The 22,353-nt window shown below is 37.4% G+C and overlaps 1 protein-coding gene across 3 annotated transcripts in view; it reads left to right on the top strand.

The window, feature by feature from the left end:
- Dennd2c (DENN domain containing 2C) overlaps positions 1-22,353 on the top strand; it is a 76,886-nt gene that overhangs the window by 49,998 nt on the left and 4,535 nt on the right. For 2 of the 3 annotated variants that reach the window (XM_026394178.2, XM_077791019.1), the window contains 10 exons: positions 723-767; positions 2,922-3,109; positions 7,135-7,244; positions 9,429-9,498; positions 10,321-10,398; positions 11,690-11,830; positions 12,291-12,439; positions 13,139-13,316; positions 15,290-15,331; positions 16,553-16,658. In XM_026394178.2, coding sequence (XP_026249963.2) covers positions 723-767; positions 2,922-3,109; positions 7,135-7,244; positions 9,429-9,498; positions 10,321-10,398; positions 11,690-11,830; positions 12,291-12,439; positions 13,139-13,316; positions 15,290-15,331; positions 16,553-16,658 — 1,107 coding nt within the window. Of the gene's footprint in view, positions 1-722; positions 772-2,921; positions 3,110-7,134; positions 7,245-9,428; positions 9,499-10,320; positions 10,399-11,689; positions 11,831-12,290; positions 12,440-13,138; positions 13,317-15,289; positions 15,332-16,552; positions 16,659-22,353 lie in introns of those variants that run through there. The other variant, XM_026394180.2, reaches the window with a different exon arrangement.

Genomic DNA, 22,353 nt, shown 5'->3' with positions numbered 1-22,353 from the left:
CGGACACAACATCTTTGTTGGTATGTGGTGCTGAGGATCGAACCCGGGCCGCACGCATGCCAGGCGAGCGCGCTACCGCTTGAGCCACATCCCCAGCCCATATTCACATTTTTATTATAGTATATTGTTAATTTCTTACTATGCCTAATTTATAGATTAATTTATAGATTATTTCTCTTAGGATGTATGTACAGGAAAAAATACATATATATAGGATTCAGTACTGTCCATCCACTGGGGTGTCTTGGAACATATCCCCTGCAAATAAAGGGGAACCACTATATTCTCCACTGCATTTCTCTCTCTCTCTCTCTCTCTCTCTCTCTCTCTCTCTCTCTCTCTCTCTCTCTCTCTTTTTCTCTCTTTTGATACTGAGATTTGAACCCAGACACTTTGCCACAGAGGTATATCCCCAGTCCTTTGTTAAATTTTTTATTTTGAGACAGGGTCTCAAAGTTGCCGAGGCTAGCCTCAAACTTGTGATCTTCCCACCTCAGCCTTCCCAGTGGCTGAGATAATAGGCAGGCACCACTAAACCCAGCTTTACTGTTTCTCTTTTGACAACTGTCCTAACGTGACATAACTAAGTGGTTTAAAGAAAGGCTTAGCATCTTATTCCTAAAATTCAAGTCCTCAGGTTTCTGGAGGTTTTATATTGTTCGCATTCTCATGTACTTCCTACTATTGTACAATACAAATGGAATCGCTTCCTCTCTTTTCAGGTGAAACCAGTGGGAACGAAAGTGATGCTGAATATCTGCCAAAGAGTGAGTGAGTCAATGGGGTGCTCCCTTTCTTGTGATGATTCTGGTTGTGGGTGGAGTGGCACCACCTGCCTTTGTGATTAAGCATGATTTTCCCCACATGAAGTTTTATTTTGTAGGTGATTTCTTCATTTTTAGAACCTGTTGCAATTTGGAGAACTGAACAGTACACCATCGGTCATTTACAGCATTAGAAATCTCCCATAGTGGAGTGAAGTAGACCAACATGGCTCTTAGGATGGAATATTCTTAGGGGAGCAGCAGAGAGCTGCATGTCTAGACATATCTACAGTAGTTTCGTGGCAGCCAAAACAGAGTATGTGAGTCACCTGCTGAGACAAATACCTAGTGTCAAATATCTGCTTTTTTCATAGTAACTCAAGTATACTTACTTATTAAGTGACTCTAATACCTCTGACATTGAGAAAGAACACATTTATCTATTTTCATAGGCACTTATATTCCAAATTATTATGCTGTTTACTTTATGTTAGAGTACAGAATGCATGATGCATTTCTGGCACTGTTTGTCCAAGCACTTCATGGTACTCTGTGTCTTCATTTAATGCACTGTCAAAGCAAGCTCTTTACTTCCTGTTTAACTACCTGAAACTTGGGCTTAGAAGAATAAGAGATGTAAATTATCAAAGCTGAGTACAGGGTAGTTCCAAGTCTGATACTCTAATCTTATGATTAATAGTCTTATGCTCCTTCTACTATCCTGAATTGCTTCAGGTATTTCATTCTGAAGCCTGACTGAAGATGAAACTTAAAGCATCATCAGATTCAACTTTGATGTGTAAGGATGACTAATTTAGTGCTATTGCTAATGAGAAACAGGACCTAAAATTGGCCTTAACTTGAACTCAAACCTTTGGGGTACATAAAGCTTTGCCTAGAACACTAAATGTATTGGATAATTAATTCTAAGGAGCCATTTCTAGTGGTACTTTTTAAATGTCTTTAGTATTTTAATCTACAGTGTAACTTCTTTTTTTATCTTTTTTAAATTTATTTTTATTTTGTTCTTTTTAGATGTACATGACAATAGAGTATTTTTTGACACATTATATATACATGGAGTATAACTTCCCATTCTTGCAGTTGTACATGATATGGAGTTACACTGGTCATGTATTCATATGTGAACATAGAAAAGTTACTTTCTTTCCTGTTCCCATCCACCACCACCCTTTATTCCTCTTTGTCTAATCCAATGAACTTCTGTTCTTCCCTCCGCCCCCATATTGTGTTAGCATCTCTATATCAGGGAGAACATTGGGCCTTTGGTTTTTTGTGATTGTACAGTGTAACTTCTTTTAGGGAAGAATGCATCATATCTCAAAAAGACAAGTTAGAGGCTAAGTCCTTTGGTCAGTGGCTCAGAATGACACAGAAACAAATTTCTGGAGTGTGCAGATTCTTTCTCCTGCAAACGCACCACCCAAATTATTAAAAATTCAGAGATAAATGAGAATAGAAAATAGATTCTATCCAGTTGGGGTGGTATATACTATTTATTTGCCATGTACTATTTAAATAGTATGCCTCCAAAATTTCATTCTTTTGGGGGATAGCTTTTTAATATGGATGTCTTCTTCCACTTCATTATTTTCCTCTTGAATTTAACACCATTTATTGATATAAAAATATATCCATTATTAGTAACATGTACCAAGGAAAGAAGGGAAAAGGACATTTCTTCAATGTGAAAAATAACTTGTTTCAATTTTATTAAACTAATCCCTCGTACTTGTGCTCTGTAAGACTTGGTTCTTTCATCAGGTATTCCCCTCCCCCTTGATTTCCGGGCATTCCCAGCAGTGGTGTCTATTGTTTTCCATGTATTCTGGTGTGCTGCTGCACGATAGCATAGTGTGTGTTGGACATACATAGCATATCAGTTGGGATATGCAGTGTCATTCTCTCTGCTGGCAGGAAGTGGAGTGGGGTCCCTGGGCACTTGTAAGGATCTGCACTTTTTCCCTGAGTGTGTCAATCCTAATAGGTGTAGGTGTGTGTGTGTTTGTGTGTGGCACATATTGTTTAGTCAGTGTGCATTCAGCAGTGAACCTGTGAAGATTGGTCCTGTGTGGGTCATGACCTTGGGACTAGATGGTCTCAGGGGAAAACCCTTGCTCTGTGATTTTATTACAGATCGCCACAAACGCTTAGCACAATTGCAGCAGTCTTCCAAGAGGAATCCTCACTACCAGACCTTGGAGCGGGATCTTATTGAATTGCAGGAACAGCAGCTGTTTGAACTGTTTGTGGTGGTGTCTCTACAGAAGAAGGCATCAGGAATAAGCTACATTCCCCAGGTCATACAGCAGTTCCCTAGCAAGGTAGGTACAAGGAGGCCAAGAAGTATTCAGGAAGGTTCCTGCGTGCCATGTATATTTATTTCCTTTTTTTGTTGTTGTTGTTTATTGTTATCTCGACCAGCTTTTATCATACTTACAGGATCTGGTAATCGACTTTGATGACATCTTTCACCAGGCATAAACTATAAGCAAATGGAAATTGGGGGAGAATTAGTTCATTCTCCAAGTTAGATTTTTTATTTTTAGCTTCACCATTTAGTAATCTTTAGCAGGTTACAAAGCTTCAATTTTCTGATCCCTAATAAGAGGCAGAATAGTGTGTTGCTTGATAGCTTGGACTCTGAGCCAACACTGTATTTGCCATCTATTAAGTGCCTTTGAGCAGTTTCCTAACCTTTCCATGCCTTGGTTTCTTCATTTGTAAAGTAGGCATAATCGTAATGGTATTTACCCCTTTGAGATATAGTAAGTCTAAATGAGCTGATTTATATAAGGCACTTAGAACAGTGTCTGACATGCAGTGAACTCTATATAATGTTATCCATTATTAGTAAGAATTTAATGAGATAATATAAGTAAAGTGCTTAGTGCAGTTCCTGACACACAGAATGTACTTAATAGATGATAGCTGTTATTAAAATTATTATTTGGTTCACTCTACTTAAAAAAAAAAAAACAATTCATTCATTTAATTAAATATTGTGCCTGCTGTTTGCCAGGATTAGATGATGGGAGTGCAACTGAAAAAGATTTTCTTAGTCTGTGCTCTCAGAGAGCCTTTTGAGCCTGTGAGAAAATTAACCCAAGCACATGTGTTTCCTTCCTTCCTTTTTTTTTTTTTCCTTTCTTTCTTCCTGGTTCTTTTAGTATTTTTATAAAAATAATATCAATAACTTTTGTGGCTGAGCACATGGTGCATGTTTGTAATCCCAGTGACTTCAGAGGCTGAGGTGGGAGATCACAAGTTCAAAGCCAGCCTCAACAACGTAGCAAGGCCCTAAGCAACTTAGTGAGACCCTGTCTCAAAATAGAAAGGGCTGGGGTTGTAGCTCAGTGGTGAAGCACCCCTGGGTTTGATCCCCAATAACAACAACAAAACAAAACCAAACAACTTTTGTTGCAGGTGTTTAAAAATATTCCAGTTGGATGCAGTGGCCCAGCCACTCAGGAGGTTGAGGTAGGAGGATGGCAAGTTTGAGGCCATCTTGGAAACTTAGCAAGAAACTGCCTCAAAATAAAATAAAAAGGACTGGGGGCAGGCTGGGGATGTGGCTTAAGTGGTAGTGCGCTCGCCTAGCATGTGTGAGGCACTGGGTTCGATTCTCAGCGCCACATAAAAATAAAATAAAGACATTTGTGTCCACCTAAAACTAAAATATTTTAAAAAGTTTTTTAAAAAAAGGACTGGGGGCATAGCTCAGTGGTAGAGCACTTGCCTAGCAAGTGAGAGACCCTGGGTTTAATCTCTAGTAGCTCAAAAAAAAAAAAAAATCAAATTTCAGGGGCTAGAGATGTACCTCAGCCTCTACCCAAATCAAATTTCACATAGAAATCTGTATTTCTGCCTTGTCATGTAAACTGGAAAAAGTAGCAACACTAAGCCTGCATTCCAAAGTGGCAGGAATTGACTGAAACCGAGTAAAGAGCAAGTGTAGTCTATAAGGCCCTTCAATCAGGAGGGCCATCTGAGGGGGATTTAGTGCTCTGTAGTCACCATCTTGAATTGCTTAATAATTTTATCTTTGAATTTGTGTTTATTATTAATTGAAGTCTGATAGGACAGTTGGACTTGTGCCAAGGATATTTTGGGTTTTTTTGTTTTTGTTTGTTTTTTGTTTGTTTTTTTGAGTTACTGGGGATTGAACCCAAGGCCCCTTTACCACTGAGTTACATCTTCAGCTCTTTGTTTGCTCTTTTTTTTTGAGATAGTTTCTTACTAAGAATCCCAGGCTGGCCTCAAACTTGTGATCCTCTTACCTCAGCCTCCTGAGTAGCCTCAATTACTGGTGTGTGCCACTGTTCCCAGATTGTACCAGGGTCTTAAAGCTTCAGTTCTTTGGTCTCACCTCCTGTTGCCCTCCTGGGGTGAGTTTACTGATTGTCCTGGTTTATTGGATCCTGTCTGACTTCCTTTACATCCCAGTAGAGTGACTGCTGCCCTCTTCTGTCCCTGGCAGGGACTTGAGCATAGGCATGGGGGAGGGTGGGCTCAGGCAAGCATTCCTCTGCAGCATCTCTATGCAAAGCATGGGGGCAGTTTTTCTTGCCTTGCCCTGGGCTGGTAGCACCACATGTCTTCAGTGGATGACTTCAGTGGAAGCAAGCCTTTTCCAAGTGTGGAAAGTACCAAGTATCCAAGTACCAAGCACATCCCAGCATGGAGACTGTAACCCCTGGGGGTTGTCCAACTGCTTTTGGTTAAAATGGTGGCCCCATGGTCTGCTGCTGGTGAAGGAGGAAACCCAGCAGAGGGTCTCAAAATAAAAAGTAGGAAAGGGTTGGGCATGTGGCTCAGTGGTTAAGCAACCGTGGGTTCAATTCCCAGTACCAAAAAAAAAAGAAGTTATCCCTTTAAAAAGGACATTTACTGACTTTCCAGCTTATTACTTGCACCACTTCTCATTTATCTGCTGATCCTCTTTGAGACTTTGGATTTATAACCCTGAGTTACGTGTTTCACTAAAAAAATTAGTGAAACACAACTGTACTGGAATCTAAGAACTATTTTTCTGCATGGATTCTTATTTTTTAAATGCCTCAACAATATCCCTACAGTGAATAAATCCATAATTTCTCATAAGTTTAATTTCTCATAAAATTCCTTCACTTAGCCTGAAAGCACAAAGTCATAGCATTGTTTAATAAAATGCACTATAATATATAGGCTAAAATAAGGTTATCTAGATAGCTTGATATCAAGTTTGCCACTAAGAGGAGCTTAATTATTTTTCCTGGTTTCAATTAGTCTTACAATTGGAAAGGGAAAGCTAAGTCTGAATTAAGAGACTCAACCAGATAAGGACACAGTTAATTCTGGCAGTGATTCAGGAACATCTCTAAGTAAGTCACTTACCATCTTTGTGCTGTAGGCATTCCCAGTTATAAGACCTGATCCTTTTGGATTTTGTTGTGGAAACCTTGGATGATAATGATTGTGGAAAGTATTTTCATATTTTAACAATGTAAAAATTAAAGGTTATGATACAACTATATTTTTATTAGTTCCTTCTTTCCTTCCTTCCTTTTTGTGGTGCTGGGAATAGAACTCAGGGTCTTGAACAAACTGGGCAAGTGCTGTCTCACTGAACTCCATCCCCAACCCTGATATTTTTCTGTTTTTAAGAGCTTGATATTAATAATCTAAAAGTAATGTGATAATTGGACTTATGTGCTTATTTTTATAGAGGACAGGTAGTACTAGTTTCTAAATGTCTTTTGTTTAACTAAATTTAGACTGTCTTTTAAAATGCAATGCCACTTTTACACAAGATTCTTCCATGGTAAAATTTTACAGGAAGTTACAAACCAGTAATTAGGTAACAAAGATTATATGCTAAGAGAAATGATTATATATGGGATGAATTCTAAAAATATCATTTTTCTAAATAACATTCATATGCCTTCTCAAAGCACCCTTGATGATTGATCAGAGGATATCTTGAGATGACTAGGTTTTTGCTATTAGTAATATTATAGAATGAGTCTCTGACTCATAAAAATACTGGGTTTCTACTAGTGTGTGAATCCTGAATTAAGAGACTGCCTCTAGATAAGAAACTATTTGTAACCACCTTTTTTACACTAAATTATAGGATCTCCACAAGCACCATTTCTGTGTAAAAATAGGATTCTTTATTCTTAGTAACTGTTCTCAGTGCATCTTCCGTGATTCTCGGTCTTGGCCTTCCTGTTTTGTTAAGCACAAAACCACACTGAGACATTTGCTCAGGCTTATCAGACATCTCTTTTCCTGAGACCAGGCTGAGTTTTTATTTCTAGTCTCTACTTTCATAGAATAATGTCACCTATGTTGTTATCTTTTTCAGGGTGATCATGGCTTTAAGCAATCCAAAGACACTGAAGAGAGGCTCAAAGTTATCCCAAAATTTTGTTTTCCTGATTCGAAGGACTGGGCACCAACCTCAGAACTAAAGAGGTGAATGGGCTACTTTATCTGATTTCTATTTGTTGGGACTGCCAAAACAGAACCAGAGTATTTGAGAAATGGGAAGAACTAGGAATAAAGCTTTGTGAACATTGTGGCAGACCAAGGATACAGTGGGAGGAAAGGAAGAAACAGAATCAGAACATTTCCTATATGGGACTTGAAAAGGAAAATAGGGGCTGGGTGTGTAGCCCAGTGGTAGAGTGCTTGCCCAGCACATGTGAGGCACTGGGTTTGATCCTCTGCAGTACATCAAATAAATAAATAAAATAAAGGTATTGTGTTCTTATACAACTAAAAATATTTTTAAAAGAAGTTTAAAAAAAAAAAAGAAGACAGGAATTTCAGGGTCAAAGAGAAAACAAGTTTGAAGGTCTCTTTGGTTTGTTGGTTTTGATGAAGAAAATAGTTCTACCTTACATACAATAAGGAATGGCCCAGAGTGCACAGGAAATGAAAAAAAGACTTGGTCTTTGGGACTCTAGTCCTAGAAACAAAGATAAAAAAGAACAATGTTCTCATCTTGTTTCTTTTTCAAGTGGATAAAAAAGTCACAGCCTAGATTACACCATTCCCCCTGTGGAACTTGTATTGAGGGAGGCTACAGTTTGTGAGGTGTGGGTGTATTTGAGAAGGGAAGAATTAAAGAGGATAGTGCATGTTTTTGTTGGTTTGTTTGGTGGTACTGGGGTTGAACTCAGGTGTGCTGTTATCACTGAGCTACATCCCAATTATTATTATTATTATTATTATTTGAAATAGGGTCTCACTAGACAGCCAAGACTGTCCTTGAACTTCCTATTCTCCTGCCTCAGCCTCCTGCATCATCACTAGGATTGGCATGTGCATTGTGCCTGGTAGAAATTATCATTTTTAATTAATAAACCATTATCATCTCTGAATTCTGCTTATAAATAGATATTACTGCCTTATTCAGAATTTTAATTATTAAGCCAGATGGGACTGCAACTATAGTCCCAGATACTTGGGAGGCTGAGGCAGAATTGCTTGAACCCTGGATTTTGAGACTGGCCTGGGCAATGTAGTGAGACCTCATATCAAAAAAACCCAAAACACACAAAAGAACCCTGTAACTATTAACAGTGCTTTTTAGGTTGAAAATACTTAAGTGAGCCATGTCACATGCCAGTGGCCTGCTATATGATAGTCTCAGCTGTTACCTAAGTAGCCCTGCCCTGCCTCCAGACTTGACAGGGCTCTCGTAGCCAGTTTAGCCTGATTATGCTCTCTATTTCAGCCATAAGCTGCGGTACTCTAGTGCTGTCCTTCTTTCAGATTGGTCTGGCTTTTCCCCCTTGGTTAAGATGTTTATTCCAGAATGTTTGGAAAATATGGAAGAGTAAATAAAAAGAAGAAATTAGAAATCACTGTCAATCTGGTTACTGAGAAATAATCATTATAATACTTTGGCATATTCTTTTCTAATCTTTATTTTTGGCCATATGTAAATCTATATTCATTATTTAAATGTGGACCTCTTGATTATTACTGAGTTTCTTTCTTAGGCATCTTTGGGTCCTTTTTTTTTTGTAAATTATCTGTGTATGTCTTTTGCCCATGTTTCTAATGAGGAATTGATATTTTTCCTATTAATTTTTTAATAATTATTTTATTTATGTGTTTTTTTTAGTTTTATGTGGTGTTAAGGATCAAACCCAGTGCCTCACATATGCTAGGCAAGCTCTCTGCCACTGAGCTATAGCCCCAGACTCTCCTATTAATATGTATGGATTAAGGATTTTTTTTTTTCTATTACTGTTCCATGTAGCCTCTCACAGCTAAATAGAAGAATTTGCAAGAGAGAAATGGCATATTGAAATCCTTTATCACTTACCTGTATATTTGACTAAATTGGACATTTAATAAAATAAAAATGGATTGATTCATATCTAGATTGCATAAATAAAAAATTAGAAGGGACAACAGCACCAATGGCATATCCTACACCTATTTGCTTACTCCAGTACAAGGCAAGATATTCTCAAGGCCTGGACATTCCTCAGGAGGAGTGTGACTTGAAATAAATGTAATATTAATGCTTCCTTTAATATCACAAATGACTGCTGTTGAACCCTAATTTTCAATTGTTTGTTCCATGAGGAATGTCATAAGCAGTTGTTTTTATCTCAGAATAACTATTGGCTATTTTTTCAGTGAAACATTTTCCTTTGTCTTGACTGGTGAAGATGGAAGTCGGTGGTTTGGTTACTGTAAGAAGCTGTTGGTAAGTACCAGATTTGTGTTAGTGAGTTGGTCAAGGAATAATAGATAGACTTCAGAAACACTATCTCTATATGCGTCTGAGGACTACTCAGTGATCTGTATTTAAAAGAAATTGTATACAAGTTTACATAACAACAGCAAGATGGAGATTAGCCATGAATAAAATTTATATGTTTAGTTAGTTCTAGAATAGAAAGAATAGAAAGGGTATGGATTTTTTTAAAAATTTATTTGTTGGGCTGGGGTTGTAGCTCAGTGGTAGAGTGCTTGCCTTGCACACATGAGGCCCTGGGTTCAATCCTCAGCACCACATAAAAATAAATAAATAGAAATAAAGATATTTTAAAAATTTATTTGTTTATAATAAAGTAACTTCTAACATAGTGGCTGAATATCAGTGTGGATATATTTGAGGAATGGAGTACAAGGAGCCAATCAATGGAGCTTTGAGTTACTCACCAGCCATTTGAGGGCTTTCTTCTTATAAGTGCTTACACTTAACTTAGAGTAAATTATGCTGTCATTTTTAGAATACATCAAGCTATCATTTTTGGCATTTTTTCTATCTTTCAGTGTTCACTAAAGATAAGACCCTTAGTTCCTTCTCTGTATGAACTTATGTTAAAAGAAGCTGGACACAGTGGTGCATGCCTGTAGGCTAGCTGCTTGAGAGGCTGAGGCAGGAGCATTGCTTGAGCCTAGAAGTTTGAGGCCAGCCTAGGTGACATAGTAAGACTCGTGTCACTAAAAGAATATTAATAGTCAGAATTAGTAAAGACTTGTGCTGCTTGATTTTTGTTGTCTTTGTTGCTTTTTCTTTTAGCCAGAAGGCAAAGGAAAGCGACTCCCGGAGGTCTACTGCATGGTTAGTCGCCTAGGCTGCTTCAATCTTTTTTCAAAGGTGAGTGAAGAATGGACTCTCTGAAAATTGATATCCTTTCTGCTCTCCAAGAAAGTTTTATTGCTGATGACTTCATTGAGAAACACTAAGACTTTGACAAATTATTTTAGAAAGGTTCCCCACAGGGGCTGTGGGTGTAGCTGTATTATTCTCATTTTGGTTTGCTAAAACTCAGTTTTTAAAGACTATGGCCTGCGGTCTATTCCCTAAAAACCTAAAAAGAGCATACTACAGGGACACTGCTACATCGATGTTCATAGCAGCACAATTCACAATAGCAAGACTGTGGAACCAACCTAGATGCCCTTCAATAGACGAATGGATAAAAAAAAAAATGTGGCATTTATACACAATGGGGTATTACTCTGCATTAAAAATGACAAAATCATGGAATTTGCAGGGAAATGGATGGCATTAGAGCAGATTATGCTAAGTGAAGCTAGCCAATCCCTAAAAAACAAATGCCAAATGTCTTCTTTGATATAAGGAGAGTAACTAAGAACAGAGTAGGGAGGAAGAGTATGAGAAGAAGATTAACATTAAACAGGGACGAGAGGTGGGAGGGAAAGGGAGAGAGAAGGGAAATTGCATGGAAATGGAAGGAGACCCTCATGGTTATACAAAATTACATACAAGAGGAAGTGAGGGGAAAGGGAAAAAAAAAAACAAGGGGGAGAAATGAATTACAGTAGATGGGGTAGAGAGAGAAGATGGGAGGGGAGGGGAGGGGAGGGGAGGGGGGATAGTAGAGGATAGGAAAGGCAGCAGAATACAACAGTCACTAGTATGGCAATATGTAAATCGGTGGATGTGTAACCGATGTGATTCTGCAGTCTGTATACGGGGTAAAAATGGGAGTTCATAACCCACTTGAATCAAAGTGTGAAATATGATATGTCAAGAACTATGTAATGTTTTGAAAAACCAACAATAAAAATTAAATAAATAAATAAATAAAGACTATGGCCTGAAGCATCTCCTTTCTTCTCTCATGTTTTTCCTAGACCCCAAATTGCAGGATATCATTTTCAGTGTTACCTTCTTTGCTCTTTCCTTAGTGAAATGAAAAGGGACTCATCTTCTAAAAATAATCTGATTTGTTAGTAACTTTTCTTAGGATTGTAAAGAAACCCTCAACAGATATGATGCTATAATGAAATTTTATTGCTTTCAGAAGCTTATCTATCGTAAATTCAAATATGTACACCAAGTTTGGCAGTTCCAACAATAGGAAGGATTCTTTTATCTTTGAACTGAGCTCAAAATAAAATAACATACATTGCATGTGTAGATTCTGGATGAAGTAGAGAAGAGAAGAGAAATGTCTCCTGCCCTTGTTTATCCATTCATGCGAAGTGTCATGGAAGCTCCTTTCCCAGCTCCTGGACGTACCATCACAGTTAAGAGCTACCTCCCTGGGGCTGGAGATGGGGTAAGTTAGCTCATTTTGAAAAGATTTCATAGCTACCAGAGAGCAGGCCTTGTACTATAGGGAGAGTTTCCTCGAACTTAAAGAAATAGTTTCCCCTTTTCATAAACTGTAAATAATATTTTTATTCCCATAAAGCACTGGAAAATATCCAATTGCTCTGAAATAGTTGAACCTCAACCCAAGACCCAAAGTAATCCTAGATTAGATTAGATCCCTCTGTAGTGACAATTTCAGTGCTATAAATGATGATTATCCATGTTATTTTCAGATGGAATAAAGTTTTGACCAGAAATTTATAGCAAAAAAAAAGCTATAGGATCTTAGGATTAGTGTAGACAATTTCACAAACACTTTGTAGCAGACCCTCTTTCTGGAACTTAACTTGAGAGTATCTATTAGTGTTGCCGTTATGGGTTGTTTTCCAACATCAGCTTTCCTGATTCAAATTCTTGCATTTCAGTCAATTGAACTCTGCCGACCACTAGATTCAAGATTGGAACATGTGGACTTTGAATGCCTTTTTAAGTGCCTGAGTGTGTGTCATCTCATCCGGGTCTGTGCTTCTCTCCTCTTAGAGCGGAGGGTAATATTTGTTGCTAACAGCCTAAGGTAAGAAATAAATGAAAAATGTTAGTTTACCTTGATGCTTGTTCTTTTGTTTTTTACATTTCTTCATTTTTTGCTGTTGTTGTTCTTTCTATTTTAAAACTTGGGCATATTTTAAAAAATCTAAAATAAGCCTCTCAGTTACCTAATGCTGTAGAGACATGAATAATTCCAAATGCTAACTAGATAGCCATTTACATTAGTCTATAACAATGACATTTTTGGGTTAATAGATTTCCTTTCAAAATGAATTTTTGCTTAAACTGTCGTTGAAGATTTGTATTACTAGTCTGGTTCTTGCCTGTGGTTCTCATCTATTTGAGAAAGTAAGGCAGGAGGATCACTTGAGCCCAGAACTTCAAGGCCAGCCTTGACAACAACATAGCAAGACTCAACTCTCAAACACCAACTACAAAAATAAAAAAAAAATTAATATTGCTTTTCTATTTGCACACTAATTTTTAGCTTGATAATTTTGGGGAACATTTATATAATATAATATCAACATAATATATATGTTGATATATAATATCAACAAAATAGGTTGATATTAAATATTTTCAGTAAATTAAAATTTTGAATAGAATGACAAAAATTAATGAGTATTCACCAAGTTGTAACCAGCCTCTTTGAACATAATGTCTGGAACACCTTCCCTGGGTTGCTCTGAGTGTAACAACATTTGCTTTCTCCTCTGTCTAGCACCCTCTCGAAATGTGGCCATGCTGTGGTTGCTACACTGTATCCATTCACCTGGCAGCACACCTACATCCCAGTCCTGCCAGCATCTATGATTGACATTGTGTGCTCGCCTACTCCATTCCTCATTGGAATCCTGTCTTGCTCCTTACCACAGCTCCAGGATCTACCCATTGAAGAGGTAAGATGGAATAAGTGGCACCTGTGAAAAATCTGAGAGCACTGACAAATGAAACTAAGTGCTCTTGAAGAATGGTAGAATTATATATTACGCTGTCATATTTAAGTCCAATACAAAAACTACCCTTGGTTAACTTTAAAAATTGTTTAAAATATAATAAGATTGATTATATATGTATCTATAAGTGCCTTAAACAAAATACACAGCACAATGAATTGTCACAGAGTGAATGAACACTTCCATAACATGGCATTGGAATGGAATGTCACATTATAGTAATGGAGTTAGTGTCAGCACCCTAGAAGTCTCCAGCATGCCTTCTTCTAATCTCTGATCCCTTCCCCATTCCACACAAAAGGTCACCACGATCTTGACTTTTATAGTATTCATTTACTTGGGTTTTTTCATAGGCATGCATCCTTAAACAGTATAATACAGCTTTGCTTATTTTTAATCTTGATATAAATGGATTCATATAGTATAGTTTTTTTTTTTAAACTTTAATATTTTTTGTTTTAGTTTTCGGCAGACACAACATCTTTGTTGTATGCGGTGCTGAGGATCGAACCCGGGCCGCACGCATGCCAGGCGAGCGCGCCACCGCTTGAGCCACGTCCCCAGCCCTAGTATAGTTTTTGTCTGGCTTCTTTTGCTCAATATTTTATGTATCAGATTCATTCATATTAATGAGTTTAACATTAGTTGGGTCATTCAGTTTGTGTATAGTATTCTATTGTGTGAATTGACCACAATTTTCTTATCCATTGTATAGTTGATGAGCATTTGAATTGTTTTCAGCTTGACGTTATTATGAATAATCCTACTATAGACATTTTTACACATCACCCTTGGCACACACATGCATTCAGTTATATGGGTATATGCTTGGAAATTCATTTACTTGGAAATTGAAAATATGGTAAGCATATTTTCAGCTTCAATAAATAAAGTAAAACTGTTTACCAAAATAGATATGCCAATTTAAACTCCCTCCAATAGTGTATGAGAGTTCCTATTGCTCCATGTCCTTGTCAACACTATCAGTTTGTGTAATTTAATGTTATCTGGTGGGTGGGTAATATTCTTCTCACTTTAGTTCAATTTACATTCCTTGATTATTGTCAGGATATGTTTACTGGCTATCTGAATATCAACTTTTATAAAACATATTGTCTGTCTTTCCACTGAATTACTTATCCTCTTACTGCTTTGTAAGGTGTCTGTATGTGTGGTGCTGGGGATGGAACCCAGGGCCGCACACACGCTAAGTGGCACTCCACCAGTGAGCTACACCCCCAGCCTTGATGCGTTTTTATATTCTGGAAACCAATATCTTTGAGGCTTGCCTTTTCACTTTCCAAAATGATGTGTGTTTTTTGTTTGTTTTCTTTTTTGTTTTGTTTTAATCCCTCACCCCTGTTCCCATACCAGGGATTGAACCCAGGAGTGCTTTACCACTAAGCTACATCCCCAGCCCTTTTTAGTTTTCATTTTGAGACAGGGTCTTGCTAATTTGCTTAGGGTCCTGCTAAATTGTTGAGGTTGGCCTCAAACTTGGTGATCTTCCTACCTTGGCCTCTGAGTTGCTGGGATTACAGGTGTGTGCCACTGTGCCCATCTAATCCACCGGGTATTTTTACTTTTTTGTATACAATGTAAGGTAGGGTCATTTCATTTTTCCCCCTCTTGGTATGGATAACCACCTGTGCCAGTACCACTTATTGAAAAGACTGTTCTTACCCTATTAATCTGTTGCCTTAACCCTTTTTAAGTCTCTTTTAGTCTATAAATATACATGCCATTATTATTAATAGTTTTGCAATCTGTTGTTTTGATGGATTAATTTAAATGGGCTACAACTTCAAGACAATTCTGTTTGAAACTGTTCTCACCCCTCCTGATCTAGCAGTGCCTAATGTATTTGCCTGTGAATGTGTCTCTGGTTAAACTTGCCTGACTCCTTTATTCCATAGGTGCTGATAGTTGATCTCTGTGCAGACAAGTTCTTACAGGAGGTGAGTGACAAGGAGGTGATTACATGTTTGGGATATAGAATTCTCTGTAGATAATTAGACAGAAAATATGTGAAAGTACTTAGAGAACATGACTCAGCCAAAAGTTTTAGTTCCTACCCACACTTGAATTGACATTGTGGCCACTCAGACAAGATTGACCTGAAAATTTTTGGCGTAGGTTTATAGCTATCTATCCCAAAGAAGGAAGGAGGAAACAGAATAAATAATAAATGCCATTCTCAAAAGAAGTAATCATCCTTCAACTCCAGATGAGTTGACAGAAAGCTCTAATTTAATTAAATTTAAAAAGCACCTTTTAGGCTGGGAATGTAGCTTGGCATTGGAGTGCTTGACTAATATTCATGAGGCCTGGGTTCAACAGCACCACAAAAAATGAAAGAGAGAGAGAGCCTTTGTTAAGCACTGATTATTTCTAGATACTCTGTTAAGCAGTTGAATATAAAGATATCTAAGACAAGTTTGAGTCCTCAGGTCTTGTAGACTAAGCGGGGATACATATATGTAAAGTTTTAGAAATATAAATAAAAATTCCAGCTGGGTGTAGTGGCACACACCAATAACCCTGATTGTTTGGGAGGCTGAGGCAGGAGGATCACAAGTTCAAGACCAGCCTGGGCAACATAGTTAGATCCTGTGTTAAAATAAAAAATAGAAAGGGTTTGGGATGTAGCTCAATGATAGCGTGCCCCAGGGTTCAATCCCTAATAACTGCTCCCCTCCAAAAAAAAATTAGCTCATCACATTTGAAATATCATTTATCTGAGAATTATTTTAAATCTTTTTGGTTTGTTGTTGTTGTTGTTGTTGCTGCTGTTGTTTGAGACAAGGTCTCATTAAGTTGCTGAGGCTGACCTCAAACTTGTGATTGATGTCTCAGTCTCCCAAATCACTGGGATTACAGGCATGCACTACTGCACTCAACTGGGACAATCTTAGAGATATAGAATAAGAATAGTACGTGAACGATATTTGATGGAAACATGCCAGAAAAATTTATAAGATTTATTTGCTTTTTAAAAATAAAATTTAAATATATATACCATGAACATCACAGATTCTACACCATAGAAGGAAAGAAACTTCAGGCTGATTCTTCAGCTAAGATTATACAAAATCACTTGTGGAATTTTGGGGACTTAACTAGTGCTTGTTTGAGACCTCCCTTAAAGCTCATACGAAATTCCATATTTTTCCCCTCAGGTATCTGATGAGGATGAAATTCTACCATCTAAACTTCAAGCTGCCTTGATGCAGATTTTGGAAGATCGAAATGAAATCTTGGCTCAGGAGAAGAATTTTTCACAAGGTAGGAGATATATGGGCCAAAGTCTTAAAAATTAAGGCAGTAAATACTAAAGTTCAACACTCTTGTTAAAGGTTGTACAAAAGTTCTATTAGAGTCCCTGAACCTTGAAAGCCTTCTTATTAGTTTCCTTCCTAATGCTGTGTATGCCAGGCCTCCTCCTACTGCAGGGCCTTTGCACTTGCTCCGTTATATTTATAGAATGCTATTCCCCCAGAGGTCTACCTGACACCTACCGTTTCTTCTTGTAGGTCCATGCTCATGTCATTATCTCTTCGAGTTCTTCCTGAACATCCTGCTTAAAATTCTCACCCACTTTCCTAGAGCTCATTAGCCTTTTCCTTGCCTCTTTTTTTCCCCCCATTGGTTCTTTTCACCATCTAATAAGTACTTGTTGAATAAATGGGCAAGTAGTATTTACTGGGTGCTTACTCTGTACCAGGCATTATACTAAGCATTTAGCATATATTTTATTTCGTTCTTTTAATACACTTAGGAAGCAAGTATCATTATGTAATCCCTATTTCACAGATGAGAAAGCTAAGGCTATTTACTGATGGAGAATACTAAGGAAGAAACAGATTTAGAGGAGTAATAAAAAAACCTAGTTTTTTTTTTAAAGTTTTAGGTATTAATTTGGACATCTAATACCTTGCAGATATCCAACTAGAGATATTACATAGGCATTTATATATGTTAGGTAGATATATATATATATATATATATATATATATATATACACACACACACACACACACACACACATATATGTGAATTTGGGATTCAGAGGGAAAAAATTGGGGCTAGAGACATGCATTAAGAAATTGCTATTTTATGGGGCTTGGGCTGTAGCTCAGCAGTAGAGCACTTGCCTCGAAAGTATGAGGAACTGGGTTCAAGCCTCAGCACCACATATAAATAAATAGATAGATAGATAGATAGATAGATAGATAGATAGATAGATAAAAAGGTATTGTGTCATCTACAATTAAAAAAGGAAAAAAATGCTATTTTAGCCTGGGGCAGTGGCGCACACCTGTAGTCCCAGCAGCTCAGGAGGCTGAGGCAGGAGGATCTCAAATTCAAAGCCAGCCTCAGCAGCAGCAAGGTGCTAAACAACTCAGTGAGACCCTGTCTCTAAGTAAAATACAAAATAGGGCTGGGGATGTGACTCAGTGGTTGAGTGCCCCTGAGTTCAATCCCTGGTATCAAAAAAAAAAGAAAGAAAGAAATTGCTATTTTAGGGTTTGGGGTTGTGGCTCAGTGGTAGAGTGCTTGACTAGCATATGTGAGGCCCTGGGTTCATTTCTCAGCACCACATATAAATAAATAAAATAAGGGTCCATTGATAAATATAAATATATATTTTTTAAAAAAATAAATTGTTATTTTAAAGCTATGGGACCAGATGAGGTTTAAGATTTGAGCCCTGGGTTGGTGGACAATAATGTTAGAGTTCTGATATTTGGAGGTTGGAAAGAAGAGGAAGATCCAGCAAAGGAAACTTAGAGGAGCAACTATAGAAAAACTAGGAGCATATACATGTAAAAAAACCACGTGTAGGGAAAAGACATTATTTTAAATTTATTTTTATTTGTTCTTTTTAAATATATATGACAGAGTGTATTCTAACATGTTATACATATATGAAGTATATGTAAATTTAAAATGAAGGGCTGGGGCTATAGCTCAGTTGGTAGAGTGCTTGCCTCACATGCACAAGGCCCTGGGTTCAATCTCCAGCTCCACAAAAAAAAAAAAAAAAGTAAAATGAAAGTACAATCATTCTTAAGCCAGAAATAGTTAAAACACTCCTGAAAAAGATCATAATTGGAGGGCTTGTACTAATAGGCATCAGAATCTATTATAAAGTTATAGAAATTCAGATGGTTTGGTTTTGGCGCAGAAATAACATCAAGGGACACCATGAAAAAGAAATTAAAAAAAAAAAAGCTGAAGACATTTTCAACAAGTCTAACAAAAGAATTGTGTGTCTAGAATTTATTTTTTAAAAAAACTCCCATAAGTCTGCAAGAAAAGGATAAACAGGGCTGGGGATGTGGCTCAAGCGGTAACACGCTCGCCTGGCATGCACGCAGAACTGGGTTTGATCCTCAGCACCACATAAAAATAAAATAAAGATGTTGTGTCCACCGAAAACTAAAAAATAAATATTAAAAAAAAGGATAAACAATCCTATGTTAAAATGAGGGAAATGTACCAACTAACATTTGTAGAAGAGGAAACATGGCTTAGGGATGTGGCTCAGTGGAAGAGCACATGCTTAGCATATGTGAAATCCTGAGTTCAATCCCCAGCACCAAAAAAAAAAAAAAGAGAGAGAGAGAAGAAAAGAAGGAAATATGAAAGGTCCAAAAACATGTGGAAAGGTGTGCAGCTTCATCAAGATCAGGAAAATATAATTAAAACCACAGTGCACCTAGGCATGGCGGCACTTGATTGCCATCCCAGCAACTTGCCTGTAATCCCAGCAATTTGGGAGGCAGGAATATCTCAAGTTCAAGGGCGGCCTTCGAAATTTAGTGAGCCCCTGTCTCAAAGTAAAAAATAAAATGGCTGAGGATATAGCTCAGTGGTAGAGTGTCCCTGAGTTCAATCTTCAGTACCAAAAAATAAAACAAATGCAATGCAATACCATATTTATACTCACTATAGTGGCAAAAATGTTAAAGTCTGACAATTTCAAGTATTGGAGAGATTGTGTAAACTAGTTCAATCACTTTGGAAAAACAAATTGGCCTAACTTAATACAGTTAAAAGTAAAATTAAAGGTATACATATTCCACAAGCTAACAAATTAGTTTTTAGATACATACCCTAGAGAACCTATTACATGTGATCGCTAGGAAACAAATACAATAATTTTTTATAGTGAAACTGTATGTGATAGTAAAAACTAAAAACAATCTAAATGCACATTGACAGAAAAATATAATATTAAAAATGAATGTTTAAAACACACATTGAGGGGCTGGGGATGTGGCTCAAGCGGTAGCGCGCTTGCCTGGCATGCGTGCGGCCCGGGTTCGATCCTCAGCACCACATACAAAAACAAAGATGTTGTGTCCGCCGAGAACTAAGAAAAAATAAATAAATATTAAAACACACATTGAGGGGCTGGAGATGTGGCTCAGCGGTAGCGCGCTCGCCTGGCATGCGTGCGGCCCGGGTTCGATCCTCAGCACCACATACCAACAAAGATGTTGTGTCCGCCGAGAACTAAAAAATAAATATTAAAAAATTCTCTCTCTCTCTCTCTCTCTTTCTCTCTCTCTCTCTCTCTCTCTCTCTCTCTCTCTCCTCTCTCACTCTCTCTTTAAAAAAAATAAATAAATAAAATAAAACACACATTGAATAAAACAGTAAGTTGAAGAGAAACATAGTCTTATATAGTGTTCAAAGACGTAAAAAAAATCTAACAGCATGTTATTGAAGTGTATACATGTGGAATGAAATTCTCATGTTAAGTAAGAGAATAACAAATACAAAATTATAAATGATGGTCATCCTCTATTAGAGTAGGGGAGTCACCCAGGGAGCTTTGGAGACATGTCTTTTTTTCTAAGCTTTGTGGTAAGTTCTTGAGTGTTCATTCCACTGTTGATCTTATGAAATATTCATACATGCAAAAAATGTATAAAGTAGATACCTTAAAATATAAACAAAGTACTGTGGACTGAATTGGAACAAACTATGATTTATGCTTATATAATTATGTAAAAATCAACCTTAATATTAAATCTAACTATAATACACTAATAGATTTTTTTAAAGAGTAGAAGGGAGTGGAATAAAAGTTATAGAAAGAACGACATAAGATTTTAAAAAAGGAATTAGATATAAGAAGGCAGAAGCAACATGTACAGACAACTCTCCTAAGAAACATTGTTGTGAAGTGGAAGAGAAATGGGGCAGTCACTAGAAGGATTGGGAAAGTGGGGCAAAACGTTGACAATAAATGCAATAATGGCCTGTGGATTCTCAACCACAGAAGAAGAGATATAAGAAGAAAGTCTGTTGGACAAAATAAAAACCTAGATTAAAATCAAACTGTAATGCAGAAAGAGACATTAGAAATCACCTAGCCAGGCATGGTGGCACATGCCTGTAATCCAAGCAACTCAGTATGCTAAGGCAGGAGGATAGCAAGGTTGTGGCCAGCCTTGGCAACTTAGGGAGTCCTGTCTCAAAATAAAATAAAAGGGGCTGGAGATGCAGCTCGGTGGTGGTGCACTTGCCTAGTGTGAGGGAGGCCCTTGGTTCATTTCCTAGCACTGCCCCCCAATAATCAATTAATTAATGTAATTTAAAGGACTGGGGTATATCTCAGTGATAGAGCACGTGCCTAGAATGCATGAGACCCTGGGTTCAAATTCCAGTATTGCAAAAAGAAAGGAAGGAAGAAAGAACAAATGAAGTCACCTAATCAGCACCCTGTCACTATACAGGTAGGGGCAGGCCATGAGAGATAAAGTGAGGGTACCCACTATTTTACAGCTATGATGTGATAGAACTGACTATACATAGGTTTCTGATTCCCAGTCCAGGGTGAAACCCAGATAAAGGAGACATTGTGAAGATGGGGGTGGGAGGACTATTCAGATGGAAGAAAAGTGAGGAGTCTAAGATGAATATGAAATTTCAGCCTGGGATCTGGAGGCAGAGTATACTACAGATTGCAACTGTATATTATAGTAGTTAAAGAATCAGGGGCTGGGGTTGTGGCTCAGTGGTAGAGCGTTTGCCTTGCATGTGTGAGGCACTGGGTCCGATCCTCAGCACCACATTAAAAAAAATAAATAAACAAAGTAAGGGTATTGTGTCCATCTACAACTAAAAAAAAATAAAAGAATCACCTGATTTGGCCAGGCACAGTGACGCATACCTGTAATCCTAGCTACTCAGGAGGTTGAGGCAGGAGGATCACAAGTTCAAGGCCAGCCTCAGCAACTGAGACCCTGTCTCAAAATAAAAAGGGCTGGGGTGTGGCTCAGTGGGGTCGTAGAGTACCCTGGGTTTAATCTTCAATTAAAAAAAAAAAATCATGGTACTTGAGAGTCCAGCATCTTTGCTTACCTGGATAGCATGACCCTGAAGAATTCCTTTGACCATTGGAGCTTTATTTTCCTCAACTCTGAAGGAGATATAGTAATACCTACCTCATTATTGTGTTTGTTAAAAGCATTTAATATAATGCCTGGTGTTTCTTAAGCTCTTAACAAATTTTTTTTTACTGTTTTGTTTGCTAATTTTAGATATACAGGACAGTGGAGTGTATTTTGACATATTATACATACATGGAGTATAACTTATTCTAATTAGGATCTCATTCTTGCAGTTGTACATGATGTGGAGTTTCACTGGTGGTGTATTCATATATAAACACAGGAAAGTTATGTTCAATTCATTCTACTGTCTTTCCTATTCCTATTCACCCTCCCTTCTCTTCATTGTTCTTTGTCTAATGCAATAAACTTCTATTTTTCCCTCAGCCCTGCCCTTTATTGTGTGTTAGCATCAGTAAATTATTTTTATGGAGTAATCATGGTGAAATATGAGGTGAAAGTTGAAAGGGAAACATTTGGTGGGAAATATAGTAAATTTGTCTTTAGATGTGTTTTATTTGTTTAAATGTGTTTTATTTAATTGATTCATAATCTGCCAATTTCCAAAAGGA

The sequence above is a fragment of the Urocitellus parryii genome, chromosome 11 (assembly GCF_045843805.1).
Source record: "Urocitellus parryii isolate mUroPar1 chromosome 11, mUroPar1.hap1, whole genome shotgun sequence".
Classification (NCBI taxonomy): Eukaryota; Metazoa; Chordata; class Mammalia; order Rodentia; family Sciuridae; genus Urocitellus; species Urocitellus parryii.
The sequence above is the reverse complement of the archived record's forward strand: the minus strand, read 5'-3'. Positions and strand labels throughout refer to the sequence as shown.